General features: G+C 36.2%; 1 protein-coding gene across 4 annotated transcripts in view; it reads right to left on the minus strand.

Moving 5' to 3' along the window:
* Window positions 1–12,198: 12,198 nt before the first annotated feature.
* The window catches only part of LOC127619914 (tumor protein D52-like), a 206,421-nt gene continuing 199,417 nt past the window's right edge, over window positions 12,199–19,202 (minus strand). For 3 of the 4 annotated variants that reach the window (XM_052092948.1, XM_052092947.1, XM_052092945.1), the window contains exons 5-7: window positions 17,116–17,157; window positions 15,729–15,777; window positions 12,199–14,460 (exon numbers count right to left, since the gene is read on the minus strand). In XM_052092948.1, the coding sequence (XP_051948908.1) occupies window positions 14,338–14,460; window positions 15,729–15,777; window positions 17,116–17,157 (214 nt within the window). In that variant the 3' untranslated portion in view covers window positions 12,199–14,337. The remainder of the gene's footprint in view (window positions 14,461–15,728; window positions 15,778–17,115; window positions 17,158–19,202) is intronic. The other variant, XM_052092946.1, reaches the window with a different exon arrangement.

The following is a 19,202-nucleotide window of genomic DNA, read 5'->3' on the forward strand; positions in this document are numbered from 1 at the left end:
AGGCAACCTGGTTGTGAAAGCACAGCTATGTTGAAGCCACACACCAGCACCCAAGGGCTCTAGCACTCCAATTTTACATCAGTGCGCATCATAACATCCGAAACTGGATAAAGATAATGTTTGTGATCTTATACCAGAGATGAAAGGATGACGTTTTGACAATGAATAGCTGCATATATTGGCCCCTTTTTTTTGCTGGTGTGAGGAACATCTCATAAAGGCTGGTGCTACTATCAACCAAAGGGTCTGAGATCTCATGGGTGTTTTACATACAAGAGCAAGCTGACGTCTACAATTGTTTACACTCAGTTTAAACTTTGGAAAACTCTGTACATCGTGTTTCCTTTAAAAAGAGGTCGTTTACCCAAAAATTTTCATCATTTACTTACCCTCATGCCATTCCAAATGTGTATGACTTTGTTTCTCCGGTAGATCACAGATGGAGATGTTAGGCAGGCTGTTCATTCTGCTCTTTAACATAAAATGCAAGTGAATGGTGACCAGGAGCTTGCAGGATCCAAATATGACTAAAAGCACCATAAAAGTACCATAAGAGTAATGCATATGACTTGTGCATTAAATCCGTAATCTTCTAAAGTTAAACTTTATCTGTGTGTGAGGAACAGACTAAGATTTAAGCTGTAATTCACTGAAAATCATCCTCTACACTGTAGCTATTAAATTACATTGTGTATAAACTACTTTATGGTGTTTTTTGGTCAGCCTCTGGTCACCATCCACATACATTGTATGGAAAAGAGCAGCATGAACATTCTGCTAAACTTCTCAATTCTCAAAGGTTTGGAATGACAAATGTAAGTAAATGATGATGGAATTTGCATTTTTGGGTGAACTATTAAAAAAGAAACGTAAGTTAAAAGTAACTTTTAGAAGCAAATATTGGGTGCTGTTTGGCTGGTATTCCAGATATACTGGAATATATTTACATATATTTTACCTAAATTGTGCTCTTGCCTCCGATACGCTGTTGTGTGAATTCACCGTACATAAGATTACAGTCGCAACATTTAATTTTCAATGATGTATCACACCTGTGGCACCATGGTGCTTATATATTGGCTTCAGTTTTGTTAGCTGGCCAGGGCTTGTTACTGGTGTTCTTTAGGGGTGCTAGTTTTCTTACCCGCACAGTCTGTTATTTTGTAGAACATGAAATAAAAAAAAGACGTATTGCACGTGCGTATCAAGCTGCAACATTAATCTGTTGTTTTTCCAGCATGCTTGTGCATTATGGTTGATTATCTCCAAGTTTCACTGGTTTAACAATATATAATGTACCTACAATACCTATATAAGCTATCTGGTTAACAGTTATACAGTATTTAGGACTAGTGCTGCTCATAAATACCTACTTTGGTCCACATCTCATAGTTATGCAGTATCAAGTTTGCATTGTTCAAATTAGAGATCCAGTGAGGTAGAGGTTTGCAGCTGGATAACTTGTTAGCTGTCTTTAGCTTAAGTAATCATTTTCTGGTTCCATGTAAACATGCAGTATAGGTTATAACCAAGATATAACTAATGATATTATAATATTATTCCAAATGTGTAACTGTTTTGACTGTTGATCCATTTTCTAAGCTACTTTAACACAGGTGAACTTGTGTGCATACAGAGTCTAGACAACAGAATAAGATGCTTCCTGTTCAGTACTTTTACTAGGTCACCAGAGATGTAATACAGTTTGGAATACGTTATGAGACAGTAGTTCAGCTGATTTTAAAGACCCCATGATCTCACATGACGAGCAGTTTCCTGTGTTGACGTATTTCCTATTGAAACAGGAAGTATAGGATTAAAGGGATTGTCCCCTTTTATAAAGCACTAATAGTGTTTTGCAAATCATGAACCATGATTTCCAACTGGTTCTTGTATTAAGAGGAGGGGCATTGTCATTCTAGAAAGCATTTGATTGGACAAAAATCTGCACAGTGTAAGATGAGTCATAAATATTTTTGGTCCATTTTACCAGGAAGAGAGTGTCAACTTTTAGTAGTACACTAGCGTACATAGCATACATGGGTGTTTATTAAAATTCTGCCACTTTTATGTCCCACGGTTTGATTTATTTGAAAACTAACAGATTTTAACTTTTTCTTTTTGTTATGTAAAGGTCACATAAAAACTCTCGGAAACTTTTTGCTAAAGGGCTTCATCATTTATTTTTTAGTACTTTAAATGTATTTTATAATTCGATTGAATTGTTTTACCATAGTCCCAGACTTTCCGTATTTAACTATGATAAACCATGTCAATATTTATTTGTGTGGAAATGATTTCTATAATGTTTTTTAAAAAATGTACACAGTTGTGGAGTCATTTCCACCACATCAAATTTTGCCTCCAATAATGTTTTTTTGTTTTTTTTTCAAAGGTGTACTGGATAAATAAGTTGACAAAAGTGTTAATAAAGAGCATGTTTGAGATGAAATATTAAGTGATTTGCTTTAGAAGAAAACTAAGAAAAATCAAGGTAAATATCACTTGCGATTATTAATCGTAATTTCAAATCAAGCTCAAATTATATTAAATTGTGTGTATTTACAACACATTAAATGTTAGCTATGAATTGACACTCAGCAAGAAAAATGAGTGTCCCATTTTAAAAATTTCATTTCCATCACTGTCATTTCTACCACTGAAAAACACTATACAGAATTTGAGAAATGCTCAAATTGAATATTCATAACTTTTAGAAAAATAAAAACTCCTGTGATGTATGTACATTAACTGTGGGACATTGTTAGTACACAAATAATAATAAAACAAACTACTGAGAATGTGATTTTGTTTTTTTTTTTTTGTTTTTTTGTTTTTTTAAACGAGACTACTTAACTTTCTTGAAATTCACACTGCTAAAAGTGCCAGAAGTTGAAGAAACACCCAAATACAGCTTCAAAAATAACAGACATGGACCAAAAACAACAAATCTCCAATGCTGATTTCATTGGGTCTTTAAAAAGACAGTACACTTACGGAAAAGTCTCGTTGTCTCTTTTCTCATGCAGTGATGTGAAGACAGTTCTTCTATTAATCAGATACCTAAATGTCTTTCATTGGCATCAGTGTTTGATCTGTAGAGATGTTTAGGTTGAGTGTGCATATCCCATGTCAGGATGCCCCAATCTGAGTTTACTTTGGCTGATTAACTGCCTTTGCATACAGAGTTATTTGAGTAACTCCAAACCAACACTCAGCAATAGCCAGATGGCAGATGGGCCACTCCGTTGTCTACTTACATAACTGTGTGCTTGTGTGTGTTTGTGTTTCGAGCCACAAACAACAAGAATGAGTAGAGGCCATTGATGGTGCCTCGGATGATATCAAAAACAGCTGAGTTTGCAAAAAAGATAGTGAGAAGGCAGAAGCAGAGAGGACATTTTCAGACTGTGCTTTGATGGTAAATCTTGCTGACAAAAAATAGTTTACTTTTTTAAATATAAAACAGCTCCATCAGGATAGAACTTACACTCTCTTAGAGGGCTTATAATCACAGCTGTCATTGGAGTGCCTTGAAAAAGGCATGACAGTATTGATGGCATTCTGCAATGCATATTAAAGGAATAGTACACAAAAAAAAGGAATTTCTGTTGTTTACGCTGTTCCGTTGTTCCAAACCCATGTGACTTTCTTCTGTGGAAATTTTTTCCCCCCAAAAAAACACCATATATGTATTATAAATTTAGTCCAGATGACTTGTGTGATATGTACCAAGTATTCTGAAGCCATAAGAAAGCTTTCATTAACAAACAGAGCAAAGTGTAAGTCGGTATTCACTAAAAATCTTGCCCTCTACAGTAGCTCTCAAACCAAAAATGACTGCATTACACATATTACAGCAAACATCATTGGTTCTCACCTCTCTTTTGACCAAATGTCGCTTGATTTGAGAGTTACAGTGGAGGGCAAGATTTTTAGTGAATAATCACCTACATTTAGATTTTGGAATTTCACACAAGAAAGTGTATGGCTTCAAAAAGCTTGGACTATAGTGTACAAGTTCAATGGACTACTTTTATGGTGCTTATTTAGTCATTCTTAGAACTTGACAGCCCAAGTTCCTATTTACTTTTATTATATGGATAAAAGCAGCCAGAGCATTCTCCAAAACTTCCCCTTTTGTATTCTATTAAAAAAGAAAGTCATACGGGTTAAATGGCATGAAGGTAAAGGATGACAGAATTTTCATTTTGGGATGAACTATTCCATTAACAACCAAAAAGTTGCCGGGTCTCCATGGTAGATGATCAGGTCATGTCTATCCAATTCAGACTGCTTTGTTCAAGGGTAGATAGAGAGGGGACCTGAACTGTTTTTTTGTTGTTGTCTGTTGAGGGGGCCAATCCTCCTGTCTGTTTTCAGGAATGTATTTGTATGAGGATTTTTAGGAGTCTGACTGTGCCTTGGTGAGGTCTGATATCACAGAAAAGCAAAGGAATGTTTCTGGTGTCGGCTTGTCTGAGTTCATCATTTTGTAGATTAAAACGTGTGGGATTGGAGACCCCCTCCCCTTTTTTCTACCTTCAACAGATTTAAGGACTAGCTCTTGTTTTTATTCTACAAGGAGTCCTTTGCTGAATTTGAAGCTTTTTTTTTGGGAGGGGGGTCTTTTCCCAGTTGTGCTTTGTAAATGATTTTCAGCTACAATATTGTAGTTGTTTTTGTCTGTGTTGTTTTATCTCTGGTTTTCAAGATGCAGCAAGAAGCGTTTAATCAACAATTCAAACAAGTTTGTTGATTATGGCTGTGTTTAAAGACCGGGGGAAGTTTTTCTCTTACAAGATGCTTACATAGTGAGATCATCCATTGTTTTCAGAGACCAAAACTCCAGCCTTACAGAATAGATAGAGCCATGCACTGATAGGCAACAGAAGATCTTAGGGCTATGAATCGCCAGCTTGGTCACATCCACATGCCAGTTTATGCTTGCAAGTGCTCCACAAGGGGTCTTGTTGACCGGTATGCTGGTTAAAGGAAAAATAAGCAAAAAAAATGTGTGTGTGTGTGTGTGTATATATATATATATATATATATATATATATTAACTCCGTTCCAAAACCTAGTGAGCTGCCTGCATAGGCAGAATTTTAAGGCATTATAGGCATTCTCCCAACACGAAGGCTATTTCAAAAAGGTAAACATAGTAATTATGCTGCCTTCTACGGTACCTCATTTTGGCCAAATTCCCCACATGAGGTGCACTATTTGTGTAGCACACAGAGTTGCTGTCTACATAGAGTGTTCAAAACAGTCACTTGGGAGTTTCCATTTAGGGTAGGATGCTGCTTTAGAAGGCAACTGTCTATGTAATCCTTACACCGCAAAGTTGCTAACAACATTTTGGAACGGAGCTATTGTAACACCTTTTCTATCTCAGGCCTTGCTGTTGTGACAAAAAAAACAACAAAATCTTTTTTTAAATCCTAAATGTATGGCTTCATAACTTGAAAATAATATGCCAAAAGCAGCCACAGATGCATGGGAACTGTAGGCTCAGCGCTCTGAATGGATTATCTCACTGCTGACCATTGTCAATCAAGAACCATGTTAACCTCAGAACTCAAAGATTGTCGCACTGGATTTTTACACTTTTTTCAAGTATTTGGTGATCTAATTGTATTTTTTAATACTGCATGTGCATGTCGAAGAAAAAGAAAAAATATTATCTGAATCTATGAATGTGTTGTTTGTGTTGTTTTATCTGTAATAACAGGCACAGTGCAAGCAGGCTGCTGTTACTGTAAGAATGACTTGCAAAATCCACTTCCTCTAAAAATGACCAAATGACCATTTCCATCCTAAATCTTTCGCATTTTCATTGGGTTTTCTCACAAAGGGCTTCTTCCTCATTTAAAATGTGTGCTCATTCTTTAAAGGGATAGTTCACTTATAAAATAACAATTCTGACATTATTTACTCACCCTCATGTAGTTCCAAACCTGTATAGCTTTCTTTCTTCCATGGAAAACAAAAAGAGATGTTTTGAAGATTTTGTGTGTGTGTGTGTGTGTGTGTGTGTGTGTGTGTGTGTGTGTGTGTGTGTGTGTGTGTGTGTGTGTGTGTGTGTGTGAGCGTGTATTTATCACTTTGTGGGGACCAAATGTCCCCATAAGGATAGTAAAACCTGAAATTTTTGACCTTGTGGGGACATTTTGTCAGTCCCCATGAGGAAAACAGCTTATAAATCATACTAAATTATGTTTTTTGAAAATTTTAAAATGCAGAATGTTTTCTGTGAGGGTTAGGTTTAGGGGTAGGGTTAGGTTTAGGGGATAGAATATAACGTTTGTACAGTATAAAAACCATTATGTCTATGGAAAGTCCCCATAAAACATGGAAACACAACGTGTGTGTGTGTGTGTGTGTGTGTGTGTGTGTGTGTGTGTGTGTGTGTGTCAAGTTTCAGATGGCAAACAACATTGGCTCTTGTAAGTCTCGTAACTAATGGAAATGTGCCACATTTAAATATGCACTCTATCCATATCCAATGATTTTCTGTAAATAAAAATGTAAATATAAAGTGGCAAGAAAAAGTATGTGAACCCTTTGGAATTAGCTGGTTTTCTTCACTAAATTGTCATAAAATGAGGCGTAGTGCTGTGTGTTCTTCCCAAACAATTTAACCTTAGTTTTATCAGTCCACAAAACATTTTCCCAGCAGTGTTGTGGAGTGTCAAGGTGGTCTTTGGCAAAATTCAGGTGCCTTGCAATGTTTTTGTAGGAAAGCAGTGGCTTCCTCTGTAGTGTCCTGCTATGGACACCATATCTGTTTAACGTTTTCTGTATAGTAGACTTATGAACATGAGATGTTAACCAGTTCCAATGATTCCTTCAAATCTTTAACCGTCTCTCTAGGGTTCTTTTTTTCCTCGCTGAGCATTCTGCTTCGAATATCGAAGCTCTTCGAGATAACTTTGTAATCCTTTCCAGCTTTATGCAAAGCAACAATTCTAGATTGTAGGTCTTTTGAGATCTCTTTTTCTTTTTTTTTTGGAAGGCTTGGTCCACGTCAACTGATGGTAAATGGTCTGCACTTATATAGCGCCTTTTTAACCTTAACGGTATTCAAATTGCTTTACACTGTGACACATTCACCCATTCAAACACTCATTCATACACCAATGGCGGCAGAGCTGCCATGCAAGGCGCTAGCATGACATTGGGAGCAACTTGGGGTTCAGTGTCTTGCCCAAGAACACTTCGGCATGTGGAGTCATGTGGGCCGGGATTTGAAAGACCAATCCTGCGATTATTGGCTGACACGCTTTACCAACTGAGCCACAGCCGCCCCAGATGCTGCTTGTGAATAGCAAACTCAAAATGTTTGAGTGTATTTTATAAGTCAAAATAGCTCTACCTCTAATCTTGTTTCATTAATTGGATGCCAGGTTTGCCAACTCCTGACTCTAATTAACTTTTGTTGACGGAATTAGCCTAGGGGTTCATATTTTGTTTTCCAACCTACACCGTGAATGTTTGAATGATGTATTCAATACGTACAAGAACAATACAATAATTTGTGTTATTAGTTAAATCAGATTGTGTTATCAGTATTGAAGATTAAATCAGATTTTACAGCAAATGTATACATAAATGCAGGTAATTCTGCATTGTCTTTGGCAAAATTAACATACTTTTTCTTGCCACTGTGATTTTTTTTATGGTAATTTATGGTGCTTTTAGAAGTTTGACAGACGCTTGTCACCGTTTTATGGAAAAGAGCAATGCAAACATTCTTCAAAACATTTCCTTTTGTGTTCCACAGAAGATCATACTGGTTTGGAATGACACAAGGGTGTGTAAATTATTATTATTTGAGGGTGAACTATTCCTTTAAGGGAGAGCAATCGATTCTGATTGGCTGAAAAGCTGATAGATACTGTGCCACATACTGCTGCCATTCCACTGGGTCTGGGCCAAAGGCCAAATCTGTGTGGCTTCGTTCTAGACCTGTTCTAGCAGCATGTGCACATTGGAAAAAGGGGGACTGCCATAAAAACAGACAGATGCTAATGATAAATGAAACCACATATGAACTCAGTAGCAGAAGGCGACAATAACAAATGCCTGAAGGATGATGCAAATCCACTTCAAATACAAGCTGAAAGTGAGGATCAGATGATCTAAAGGACCAATATAATGCTAGCAGTCAGCCCAAACTGTGCTTTTTATCTTTAGTTGACTAATTTCTGTCCCAATGTCCCTTTGTTTGACATTCCTGGTTTAAGAAGTGCATTGTTTGATGTTAAGGAGGGGCATCTGATGCCCTGTGCACATGATGGAATTCTGCTGTGTAAAGAGATAAAAAGGAAAACTCAGGATGTCTTCATATTTGCATGCCACTGCTAGCAGAAAAGAAAGATGCAGCAATTGAGTTGTAAAGCCATAAAAGAGGTCAGTTTGGGTGATCATGCCACTTACCAAAATGATACCTTCCCCAAATTCATCATATATAATTTCTAAGTTATATATATAACTCTATATTGTTTCTTATTGCACATTGATTACATGTACTATTTTGAAACTGTTGCAGTGAAGAAGGTATTTGATGTCTTTATGCCAATGTGAAGGACAAATTTGTTGATGGGAGACAGGTTTTATTGTAGATGCAATAGCTATAAATGTAGCTTTGAAAAACTGGATGGTATATTTAGGCTCTTAAAGGAAAATTATATTGTAATCATGAAGAGGGAAAATAGGACGCTCCTCAAATTGTTGGCTTTTCAAAAACTGTAAAACTCATTTAGATTTGTTATTCATATATGAATGCAACATTAGTAACTAAAGAATAGCCACTTTAGGAGAAAAGCTGAAATTGTTATTGCAAAAGGTTCAGATCCATTGCAGCAACAATTTTCACATCTAAAACACTCTTTAACAAATAAAAAACCCAAAGATTCTTTCTCAAATTGGATTTATCATATGCTGATGGCAAAAAGCAAGTAAAGTCCTATAAATGTCATTTACGCTTTTTATTATATCGACACAAAGAGGGCTGGGTAAAAACATAGATTTTCCGATTAATCGTGATCCTGATAGCGATTCTTAAAAAGCGATTCTATTTCAGGGTAATAAAAATGTTTGCATACCTTTCCATGAATTAAATCGCTTGCATCACCTTTAATGTCATGTTCAGATTCACAACAGTCATCAGTTGAGGGCGCTATTTTGCTACTGTGGTGTTTGACAAATGTGAGAACCACCACTCGGCCTCAACGCTATCTTTGGAGGGAGGGGTTTTGAAAAGAGGGGGCGTGTCTAATTTAACTACCCAATCTCATAGAAGTTTCAGAACGGCTAAAATCGCTTACAGCAAATTCAACAGGTACAAAAAAAACAGTCCAGCGGCAGTCAGAATCATCATGGCGCCATCCAGTGGTTGGTCAGTAAAACTGAGAGAGAACGTCTTTCATATGTAATATATAAAATTGCAATATACCCAACATATTTAAAATTGAATCAAGAGGGAATCTGAATCTTATCAAATCGTGAAATCTGCATCGCTACCCAGCCCTAACAATGTACCGCAACTCCTGAACTTTTGAAATTGTATAATCCAGTATGGATTTATTGAAACATGTTTTCTTCTTTGAACCTATCACTGAGCAATGCAGAAAGATTTAAGGCAGGGGTTTCTGAGGTTCAAGGGGTTTTCCTTATGAAAACAAATATTGTTAAAGATTGTCAATTATCAGCAGAAATGTGGGCCTTAGAGGACATTTTAAACCTTCACGCAACTATATTTGTCATTGTGAGTGTCTAGTCTGTGTTCAGTCTTATACAATTATGCAATTTAATGCTTTGGTGCACAGGTTCAAACAAAAACACCTAACAAATATATAAATCGAAAGTCAAAGACAATATTTTTCCACCACATATACAATTATTGTCTGTGGAAAGGGCCGTAGTGAAAGATGTTTTTGTCAGAGAGAATATTTCATTATCTGGATTTGATAAATTATCGCAATACATTAACTGAAAGCACTTGCTATATGTCTTACAATGTTTATCTAATGTCACCGTTTTATTTTGTTTCCTTCCCTTCCTCCTCCCCCCAAAGTTTAAAAGATTTTCCTCTCCTCCTGAAGGAGAAAACACTTGGTGACTGTTATTATCTCACTTGCTGGCTGTACTAGTTTTTACTCTGAGCTGTGTGTAAATAGAAATTGTAATTGTGCTACAGTGACAATGTTCTGGTGCTTGTCAGTGCCGCTGTTGTAGTTTTCTTTGATGTAAAACACCTTTCTAAGGTGCATGTGTTATGAGCTCCTGGTTAATGATTTTAGAAAAATAAAGATTTTCTTTTGGCAGCTGTTTACTATAGGATGCCTACCGTGTGTATTTATTCATCTAAATATAACTGCATAATATGTGATGTTCAGAAACTGGACTTGATTATATTAGTTTGCTAACAGAATCGTTAGGCCTAATTAGCAGCCTTAGGCCATACTGCGTTTAGTAACATCATGGGGGGGAAACAATATAAAATGTTCAAGTTTTGAGGGCTTGCAGATCCCACAGTGCATTGCCTAATTTTTTTTTATCTGCAAGTCAAAGACTTATTTAAATAACCTCTAGGATATTATGCTAGAAATGTAACTATTTGTAAATTCTGGATGGAAAATTAGCAAACGGTTTATATGAGCTATAGATGTTTTACAGATAAAGAAAAACTTGTTTAAAGGTAAAGTTCTCATTTACTCACCCTCATGCCACCCAAAATGTGTATGACTTTCTTCTGCTGAACAAAAAAATATATATTTCAGCTCTGTAGGTCCATACAATGCAAGTGAATGGTGACCAGAACTTTGAAGTTCCAAATAAAATGACTCCACAAGACTCTAGTTGTTAAATCCATGTCTTCTGAAGTGATATGACAGGTGTGGGTGAGAAACATCAATATTTATGTCTTTTAATATAAATTCTCCTCCCTGTCCAGTAGGTGTCGATATGCATGAAGAATGTGAATCGTCAAAAACAAAAGAATGTTAAAGTGAAAGTGGAGATTGATCAATACAAATTAAATATTGATCTGTTTCTCATCCACACCTATCATATCACATCTGAAGACACGATCCGTGTCCCAAACATCACACTATGCACTTATAAAATATACTATGCACTCAGCCATGTAGTGCATGAATGTTCAAAGTGTAGTATCGTCCCAAATGAAACAATGTTTTTCTACTACATGAAAGCATTCGCCGTCTAACAGCTGACGGACGTTTCAAGAGCACTTGATGTGTTGCCACTAGATTTAGCACATTAGCCAACCTCAGTTCAACACTTGTATCTTAAACAACGTACATATTCACACACTGTGGGGTGATGGTAAAGCATTCAACTCACATTTGTAAGGTGTGGTATCCACTGATGTTTCGCTAGCTGCTACATTTTCCCTTATTTGCAACTTTTTGTCAGACCAGCAGTGCAGCCAGGTAACACCGCCCCTTCCACTATGTACAAACCCTGTGACCCAAAATGTCCAAAATTCCACACTCTGTTTTGACGGTTGAAAAAAAAAAACCGCATCATCAGAGTCCTTAAAGTACACTTCTTTTTGCTGCATTGTCAGTGTTAACATACTACTCGCACTATTTGCACTACAAAATGGCGTTGAATAGTGGAGAACTGTGCGGTTTGGGACGCACCCATGGATTAAACCACTGGAGTTGTATGGATTACTTTTATGCTGTATTTATGTGTTTTTTGGATATCAAAGGTTTTGTACACCATTAATTTGCATTGCAAGGATAAACAGAGCAGAGCTATTCTTCTAAAAAATGTGTTTGTGTTCAGCAGAAGAAAGAGTCACGAGGGTGAGTAAATGATGAGAGAATTTACGTTTTGGGGTGAACTATCCCTTTAAAAGGGATTACACTCTCCCCTCACACTATTTATCCACCCTAGCTATTAATAGCATTATATTATATGCAATATAACACCATTTTTTACATTAAACGGTGTTATTTGTTATTGATGCATTCACAAACAGATTATGACATGCCCTATCGTTTTCATTTAACTACTCTGTCAAGGTGACTTTAAAATGTGCATAGACAAAGCCAACATCGGTGCGCCATCACGTGTACTGTAGCGGTACTGCAGCTCTGTCAAATAAGCTTCATTTACTTGTTGCATTAAAGACTGGACACAGACATTGTCAAAGGTGCTTTATTAGGCACCGGACATACAAATGAACACATTTTATATCTCTGCTCATAAAGTAGTTCTAGATTTTTAGGATGCTTTTTCTAAATGACCCTAACAGCAGGATTAACCGCTGCAACTGATACCAAACACAAAAGCCCATTAGAGAGATTCAGTGTAAAGAAACATTCATTTTATAAAGATGATGTTGAGAAAAAGGAAACATACAACTCCTGAGCCATGACAACAGTGAGGCAGACTTTTGAATGGGGTATCATTAAATTTATTTTGGTCCTCCAATATTTTTAACAATCTATCTTTGTGACTAGTATTGGTCACTATACACAAACATAAATTTGGTTGTAAATGGACATTTGGTTGCTGCTGACCATGTTTAATGACTTTGATACAAGATTTTGGAAATCACAACTAGGTAGATAGAGCATGTTAAACTTATGTCTCTATAAAGTAATGTTTTGCAGCAGCATTTGCAACATAAACCTTCTCTGTGCATCAAAGCAAAATATAAAAATGTAATGGAATTTAACTGTACACCCAAATTACTCAAGAGTACATTTAAGTTTTGCCCAGTCATATAATGAAGAATGAAATATTACTGTATGAGAACAGATCTGCTTTCAACGTGACAAACAATTAGAAATGTGCACACATGCAAAAACACCCTCTGCTCACCAAAGCTTTTTGTTACCGGTTTAACATACCAAAGCCATAAAACATTATCTTCTAAAGGTAATAAACTCTGCCCACAATATCAATAAAAAAAATTCAAACATTGATAACAGCTGAATATTGCCAAGTTTTGTTAAGACCTTAAATATGGCACAACACTAAGTACTCTAAGAAGCTGAATGAAACAAACAATACTTTAACTAGTGCTTATAAATATTATAAAGTTGTACTGGAATGCAAGCTAAAAATTTTATATTAACTCCTTTTTTGGTGTCTGAAACAACAGGGATCGTTTCTAGATTATAAACAACTCTTATGAAGTTGTCAGTCCCTCTGATGTCATAATACACAGTCTCAAAAGCAACAGCAGTAGTTAAATTACAATACCTCAAAAGCTAGTTGTAACCTCCCCAATTACAGCAACATAAGGCACTGAGATCTCAGTGTTGCGACTAATCAAAAGTGTTACATAAACAAAGAGAAATTAAGTCGCATGAAGCATGTCGTCCTACTCAAGTTTCCTAATTTATGACACAAGCTCTGCATCTAAACCATGAACATGAATCAAAAGCACAGAAAAAATAGTGATGATACAGTGTTGTAACTTTTGTTTGATCGTACTTGGTACAATAGTATTTATTAATGCTAACAATACACATACTTGTAAGCAAAACCTTTAGGTTAGACTAAACTATGCACATTTATATACATAGAACTTCTTAGGTTTTGCATTTTTGGCATTAGTTTTAAAAATATGAAAAAAAAAAAAAAAAAACAGAACAGAACATAACCACTCTATATACTTCTATAAATGTAGACAAAGCACTCTTTAAGGTAACTGATTTGTGCTAGTAGAATTTTTGTTAATTTTGTGGGTAGTATGTGTTATTGTTAAACCATTTAGGAAATTAGGCAATCTAATTCAATTATATATTTTACATTAATCCAGGATATATCTTTCAAAAGTGTGAGTGTAAAAAGAGACTCCCTTTTATAGCCTCTCATGTAAGCCAAGCAAGCAACACTGACCTAAAGTCAGGGGTAAAATGTCAGAGGTCAATACTGCAGTGAATGAGTGATGCACCATGAGCAAACATGCAAACTCACACATATGCTCCAGTTTAGGACTACTGTGTCCTGTTTGGAGTTGCTCCAGTAAGCAAACGTGGCTGCTACCAGAAAGCAAGTGATCACTGTAAAGAGCGGAGAGTAGCATTGAAAAATCAGGAATCTTTTCAAAATGCCATATGCACATCACCTGTGCATGTACAAGACTGTACAAAACATCTTGTGCATGCCAGGTATTTCAATCACATGTTCTGAATTTATGTGACAGGGTCAGAGCAACATCTCCTTTCAAATTGTTCTACTGGCTTTTCTGTCATGGCAAACAGCTGTGGAGTGGCAGGAGATAAACAGAGAGGGGAGATGAGTAGGAGGGAATTTGATGGGTTTGGAGGTGTGTCAGATGGATCTTCATTGGGGTCCTAGATCTGGAGTAACTGTTCCCTCTGGCTGTTGCACCACTGGCTCTGTGTCAAGTTTGGGGTTTGAATCTGCTTCATTATCTCCCGTCGAGGGTGTGGGGCTTATTTTTGTCTGTAAGGGCAGAAATGAGACCACCTGTTTTTGAAACTTTCAAGTCATCACACAGGGTTTATATTATCATTATTCCTATACATTTAAATAGGGATAGAAATCGTATTAAATTTACGATTCCGGTTCCAATTCAGATTCCTCAACGATTCTTTTAGTACTTTTGAAGAATTATTATTTGGATATAAGAGATTACATTTTTATTGCCAAATGATAAGATCAGTTCAGATTTTTACAAATCTAGAAGCTAATAATGAATATAACAAATGAGAACTAAATTAAAAACATGTGTAAAAGGTATGTTTGCAGACTTTGAAGCATAAATGCAACACAATAATTGATCCCAACTATATTTAAAAACAAAAATCTAAACAAACAAGAAATGTGATGGCATAATTAATTCATGCATTTCTTACTTTGTAAAATTCCACTTATTACAACAAAAATGGTTTATCTTTATCTAAACATTGTCATATAAACAAGCAGTCTCACAGGTCTGAAGTACATGAAATAAACACAGTGACAGTTCCAGGGACAGTTGTGTTATGTAGTCTAATGTTGCACAAAATGCTTATGAGACTTCAACAATTCTAATTTTATATCTAGTTGGACATTCATAACTTGCGCATCAGAATAAGATTAATTTATTAACCGCTCCAACTGATGTACAGTATACGTGTTTTTGATTCAATAAAAAAAGAACAATATAATTAGAGTCATTCGTTAGAGGATCAGACTATACCAGAAGTGGCATATGTTCCATGATATAGATTAAAAAGAACCACATCATTAGAGTCATTCGTTCGAGAATAGGACTGTACAGTAAGCGTCGTATGTTTCGCTCTGTATAGATTCAAAGGGCCGGCTCAAAAAGACTCATTCGTTCAGCAATCGTCAATAACGGAAGTGCCGTATCTTTTACACTGCAGATTCAAAAGAATCGGACTATACCGGAAACACGTAATGTTCCACGCAGTAGATTCAAAATAACCAGATAATTCGAGTAATTTATTCAGGAAGAGGACTATACCGGAAGCACCGTATGTTTTGCTCTGTATACATTCAAAAGGCCGGCTCATAGGAGTCATGCGTATGGAAATCAAATACACTGCCACTCAATTGCGCAGCAGGACACACTTCAGAGTATTTTAGGACAGTGTTCGATCCACATCGGCGGAAAATTGCATGTACAGAAACTGTAAACGGAACCAAAAATCATTTAAAAATTAAAATGTTCTGGAAAAGAACTGGTTCTTGGTACCAAACCTTACCTTTAAAGTTTCCACTTTCTCCTCAAATGATTTGAAGGTGGCCTTGTTCCTGCAAGAGATGTGATGTAATGATGTGAAACAGATAATTTTACATTGCAAAAATGTGCCAAAATGGTGCTAAGTATAACAAATGTTATTCTGCCTCCATTCATTCACTATGGCTTTGCTCTAATGAGCTTTCGATTTAGGCAATATTTCAAGGAATCATAGGCATGCCCAAGACATGAAGGCTGTTCCAAAATTATGCTGGCTTACAAGATACAAACATTTTGGGCAGCATCGCAATCTCATATATAAGGCAAATCCTGAATACACTGTAACAAGCTCACTGAAAATTTCAGCCTGATCTCATTAATATGACATGGCATTGGCGAAGTATTTGCTAAATTAAATTACGTGGTTCATTACACGTATCACAGCGGTAGTACCAAAGTGAAATGTCCACTGTAAGGTGCTAAAAGCTACTAAAATGTTCTACTAAACAGATGAGGTTTATAAGGTTAATGCTCTGTCGAGAAAACAAACAAACAAACAAAAAACCTACCCTCCAACCCTAAACCTTAAACTTGACCAATAGTGTCATAAAAACAAATGTGGGATGAAAGCCAGATGAGGTCTTGAAGGGTAATGCTTTAAGGAGTTTTAAATCAACAAAACCAGCATTCCTACCCTAAACGTAACCGATTGTGTAATAAATGGGAACCACATTATTTTGTTAAACGCTATTAAAATGTATCGCCTTACAATTAGTAAGTGTTTAGATGTCACAAGATAGCACTGTGTGAGGAACAGGGTAAAAGTAAATGCTGTTAATAATCTGTAAATCTTTACGAATCTGCCATTTTACTCGTGATTTGTGTGAAAGTGAATAATAGCCATTGTTGTAGCACCTCTAATGTTTATTTCACCAGGTAACTGCCGCGATACGTACAACGAGCCACGTAAAAATCATTTTGCAAAAATGTAGGTATACTTCACTGGAAACAAATAATTGCATTATTCTTTTGTGCACATCACATGTTCTATTTGTGTGGCTTTAAGAGGTCCTATTTCAGTTACGATGCTGGCTTCGAAAGTACCTGCCTATGTAGACAGCAATGCAGCTCACTAGCTTTCAGATCAGAGCTTATATGATCTCCAAGAAACATAAGTAAGGGGACAATATACAGCCAACTGACCAGCTGCCTGCACATTATCCAGCATCACTGGTCATAAAATATTGGTTTGAGTTGAAATTATTTAAATATGTGAGAAGAAAGAGACAAAAGTAAAACAATTCTGTAAGGGACAACAGTAAATTATACAGTCAGGTCATTATACAAAAACATTTGACCACAGAATGCTGCGACCAAGAATCAAGTATTTTATATTGTGAACTACTCCTTACCTCATCAAGGGCATGCTAGCAGAATGCTGTATGGAGCGTATACTATCCGTCAGCATTAAAGAAGAGCAGACAGGAGTTAAAAGCCATAAGTACCAAACGCATTACAAGAGGGGAAGAAATCCATGCAAAGGCACGCGTCTATGATTTTACAAATAGCGAGAAAATAAACACCTCAGCTCTTCATGCACTGTAAAACTGAATAAGAGTGTAAGGCTTTAATCCATCAGGGCTTTATTATGGGTATCACTGACACAGATTCACACCACAGCCATGTTGGACAGTTTGGATGAACAGTGTACGAGAGAATTTGCAGGGAATAAACAGGGTTTAAATATGTCTGAAACATTGTCAGAGGAAACATTATGCTCAGTTGAGCAACAGCCAGAAGATGGACCAGCCACATGGGGATGAAATAAACTTGTGAGAGATATATGCACATCATTTCACACAACTAAGAGTACTGAGAAACAATGAGATTTAAAGTTACACAAAGCACGAGACAACTGAAACTAGGAAAAATCATCAAAAGGGCAGATTAAAGTCCCCATAAAATGGCTTAATAAGCGCAAATTTATTGGTTTACTGAGTGCAAGATGAGTAATCAAAATTCTTAAACAACATTGACAACATTTTAAATGTGTAAAGGCCTATTCACACCAAGACCGAATATGTCGGTGCAAAGGTTTGTTCTGAACAAGCTTTTGAATAGGTGCTATTTACACCGGGTCCGACAAATCTTCCGTCAACATTTTTATTTTTTTATTTTTTTACAGACAGCGGTTAGATTTTCTTCTTCAGATTGACCAATGAGATAAAGAGCTTTTTAACGCTATTTTTATTGCAAGGATAAAATAACTAAGTATTCCTGTAACAGTGCTCTTTTTCTCACCATGCACAAGAATATAAATCTTATTTTATGCTATACCTGTTTTACCTACTATACATTGTTATGTGTATTTTTATCACTAAACTATCACTTTAGTTATGTTATCCAGGGATTAAAAAAGAGAAGCTGAGTTCAAAAGTTCATTTGGAATATGCTTGTTGCAAAATACATGCACATATAAAGACAGAAGACATGCAACAGCAACATGGGACATATGCAACAGCGCTCTTTGATCATCTCACTTGCACAAAAAAACACATTGATTCTATATTCCTCTAAAAGCATCAAAAACTTGGAAAGAACATAATGAAACCGTAATAACTGCCTTGAATTGACAGCTGAATGTCAATTCAGCTTAAATGTCATAAGATCCATGCACAGAATAAATATTTGTAGAACAGTACTGCCTACTGTACAGGGGTGATATTGTTTTTCATTATATTTGCATCAGTCTCGGTGTGAATAGACCTTTCGTTGGCAGTTCGTGTCACAAATTTTGTGTAAATTGGCATTTTATTGGCTAAAAAATGAATTTGGTCAACTTCTAGGAGTACAATAGCATATGTATGACTGCAAAGCTAACAGAAATATAAGCAAAACAGAGATTCAACTGTGCACATGCCATACTATAAGACTATTCATCACACTACTGAGCAGTATAGCATCCAAAGCAACTGGCTTTTGTTTATAGCCTTTGCAGACAGTCTTACCCAAAAGAATTGGACAATGACTGTAATCTGTAAACGGCAGAGGTTTCATTAGCAAAAAACAGTTAATGATGTTGCCAGCATTGCAGCAGAGTGTCGTAAGATGGTGAAATCGAGTGCATGTCAGTTTCCTTTGACTTCAGTGAAAGATGTGGGTGTCTATGCTTAATGGTTTAATTGTGGCTAAATTTCCTATTTTCTATAATTTCCCTTTTGTTTTGTGTGAGGGGAATTCAGCACTGTGTTATGATGTCCAGTAGTGTTATGTTAAAGAACGCATACAGTGGGGTCCAAAATTCTTACTAAAACTAGTGAAAATGCTTCAATTTTGCATTAGTTTCTAATTTAATACAAAATATTTAATTCAAATTTGAGTACATGAATTTCAGATTTTCTTAGTATGTGCTTTGATGACAGCATACATTACATAAGTTTGTGCAAATCTGATGATTAATGTTAATCAGATGGATCTGATTAACATAGGCGGCTGTGGC

Source organism: Xyrauchen texanus, chromosome 26, assembly GCF_025860055.1.
Source record: "Xyrauchen texanus isolate HMW12.3.18 chromosome 26, RBS_HiC_50CHRs, whole genome shotgun sequence".
NCBI lineage: Eukaryota > Metazoa > Chordata > Actinopteri > Cypriniformes > Catostomidae > Xyrauchen > Xyrauchen texanus.